Source organism: Mya arenaria, chromosome 12, assembly GCF_026914265.1.
Source record: "Mya arenaria isolate MELC-2E11 chromosome 12, ASM2691426v1".
Lineage (NCBI taxonomy): Eukaryota > Metazoa > Mollusca > Bivalvia > Myida > Myidae > Mya > Mya arenaria.
Window position 1 is genome coordinate 43,774,881 of NC_069133.1, and position 2,274 is coordinate 43,777,154.

The following is a 2,274-nucleotide window of genomic DNA, read 5'->3' on the forward strand; positions in this document are numbered from 1 at the left end:
GTTGAATGAAGGGTATAAGAGTTATAAGTGAAAATGCCAACTAGCCCTAAAACAATAACCGGACAAAGACAGAGACACCTTGGAGAGTTGTATAGCCTCTTTATTCTTCGAATTGTCAAGCTCAAAAACAGAAGTTCCCAGAGAAGTTCCAAAAGATATGATTCTTAACGTCTGACATCTTTGTTCCTCATTTCAATCAATTCTTTCAAGTAGTCCCGACGTTCTGCTTTGGGCGAAAAAAATGTTGGAGAATAAACCGGTAAGTATACAGTACTATGTACTGGCAAAAAAAGACTGTCTTCCTTTCAGAGAAGGGAGACAAAATTCATACAAGTATATGAAGAGGTTTTACTTAGAAATGTTTTAATCCAAAGGACAATTGTCATTTTATTCCACATATTTGCCGGTTACAAGGTACATGCATATAAGTGAGAGCAATAAATATATTCCAGAAAGGTACCAGTATATCAGTATATGTTTTAGTTTAGAATAATAATAAAACATATTTTTATTAAAAAAATCAATTAGCATAGTCATAAAATATCATAAACAAATCATCAGAACTAAATCAACTTGATAATATTACTGTTTTCTTATATATTTGAATACACACAAAATACTTGGTAAAATTTAGAAGATTGACAATTGGTTTTATAAGTCCTGTTAAAATACCAGGCAACATGTACAATTTCCCCCTTTTCAGGATTTGTTCCCCGTGATGGGGAAAAATATGTACATGATTGCTTTGGAAATAGATTCCTACAGAAGGGCAAAAAATCACCTCTTGTATCGGTAAGTACATTGAAAATGAAGTTAACAATCGGATGAACTTAAAACTAGAGTCCACTTCCATCAAAAGAACTTGACGCCTTCGCTGTCACCAAACGCCATAAGCTCAGCCTTGCCATCTCTCTCGAGGGTTTGAAGCGCACGTTTGAGCAGCCACAGTTCGAGGCCATGGAATTCCTCACCCTCTGTTTCCTCCCCGTTAGAGAGTTCAAACAGCGTACACACTGTGTTTGTCATACTTTTTCCTGTGATGTATCTGCAAAAATAAAATAAGTTTGGATATTTGCAATTGATCAAATTACTGAACAATGTGTCCGAAAATATTTTTTTTCCCTTTTCTGTTACCACCAATACACAATATAAATTGAAAATTGGCAATTGCAAGTGTCACATTAAGGCTCATTCAACATACATCAAAAGTGCCCTTTCTGACCTAAGCACCCTGCCCTTTTCAAATTCTTGCTAGAGCACTGCATGGATGTTTGAATAATTAAGAATATTGTATGATTAAGTCATATTGCAATATAATACTTTATATTGAAAAAGAACTTGCATAACAAGATGCTTAAGTGAAAAAGAATCACTTCACATCTTATAGAGTACAATAAAAAAGATAGTTCAAATTAACATACTTATATATGAGTTTTCCCCACTCTTCTGGCGTCCGCCACATAATGAGGGCCTCTTTTCTCGTCTTAGGGTCCTTCCATTCAAGATGGCCCTTTTTCCGCAATTCTTCCAGAACCATAATGACTCCATCGACCGATAACTTACGATTGATTGATTTGTTCGTGAAGATCGAGGAATGAACCTCGTTCACATCCAGTGAATGACTGTTACGTGCCCGTTGCTGATCCAAGACCAGCTGGCACCAAGCCTCCAGCTGTTTTTTTCTCGTGTCTACATTTGGTTGTATTGTGAAGAATGGCGGAAAGTTGAACTGCCAAGGTACTTCAGTAGAACCCATCTTGACCCAATGTTGTTTATACAACACCACCAATATGTATTTTGAACGAAGTACAGCAGTTTAACAAAATAACTTTAAATAACACACTGAACACCCAGCAACTGAATATGAGAGAGCTTAAACCTTCAGTCACTCAGAAATAGTCAAGTCTATTCAAATAATACAAGAACACTTTAATTTACAAGCAATATGTTTTTTCGAAAAAACAAACACTAAAAGGTAACTGCCAAAGACAATGTCAGTGAAAATTTAACAGCAAGTTGTCAGTTTCAATCTTGACACAATATGTTAAGACATTCAAGTCTTTACTAGTAGATGCCAAAGTTTTCTTCCTCGGGGGCTTCCAATTCCTGCTTTTTAATTTCCTCTTGGGCTTCCCGCTGCATTTTTTCCATTTTTTCCAATGACACAGATTTCAACGGCAGCAGTTTTGGCTTGCACATAACGACAGTAGGCATGTCTTCATGGAAGGTGAGACCTTGTTTTGGCAGACATTCCTTCATAATGGGCTTTGTCTC

The 2,274-nt window shown here is 36.4% G+C and overlaps 1 protein-coding gene across 1 annotated transcript; it reads right to left on the reverse strand.

Moving 5' to 3' along the window:
* Positions 1-374: 374 nt before the first annotated feature.
* Positions 375-2,060, reverse strand: LOC128211865 (vacuolar protein-sorting-associated protein 25-like). Its single transcript, XM_052916973.1, has 2 exons — positions 1,422-2,060; positions 375-1,045 (listed from the first exon to the last, which is right to left on the reverse strand). Exons 1-2 carry the CDS (start codon positions 1,754-1,756, stop codon positions 853-855), a joined length of 528 nt encoding a protein of 175 aa, XP_052772933.1. The 5' UTR covers positions 1,757-2,060; the 3' UTR covers positions 375-852.
* Positions 2,061-2,274: the final 214 nt, after the last annotated feature.

What these genes read in the sequence shown, in the direction of transcription:
- LOC128211865 (XM_052916973.1), bottom strand. Translation starts at nt 1,756, where the DNA reads ATGGGTTCTACTGAAGTACCTTGGCAGTTCAACTTTCCGCCATTCTTC. An exon ending in TGGGGAAAACTCATATATAA is followed by an intron (nt 1,046 to 1,421) that starts GTATGTTAATTT and finishes TTATTTTTGCAG; the next exon opens with ATACATCACAGGAAAAAGTA.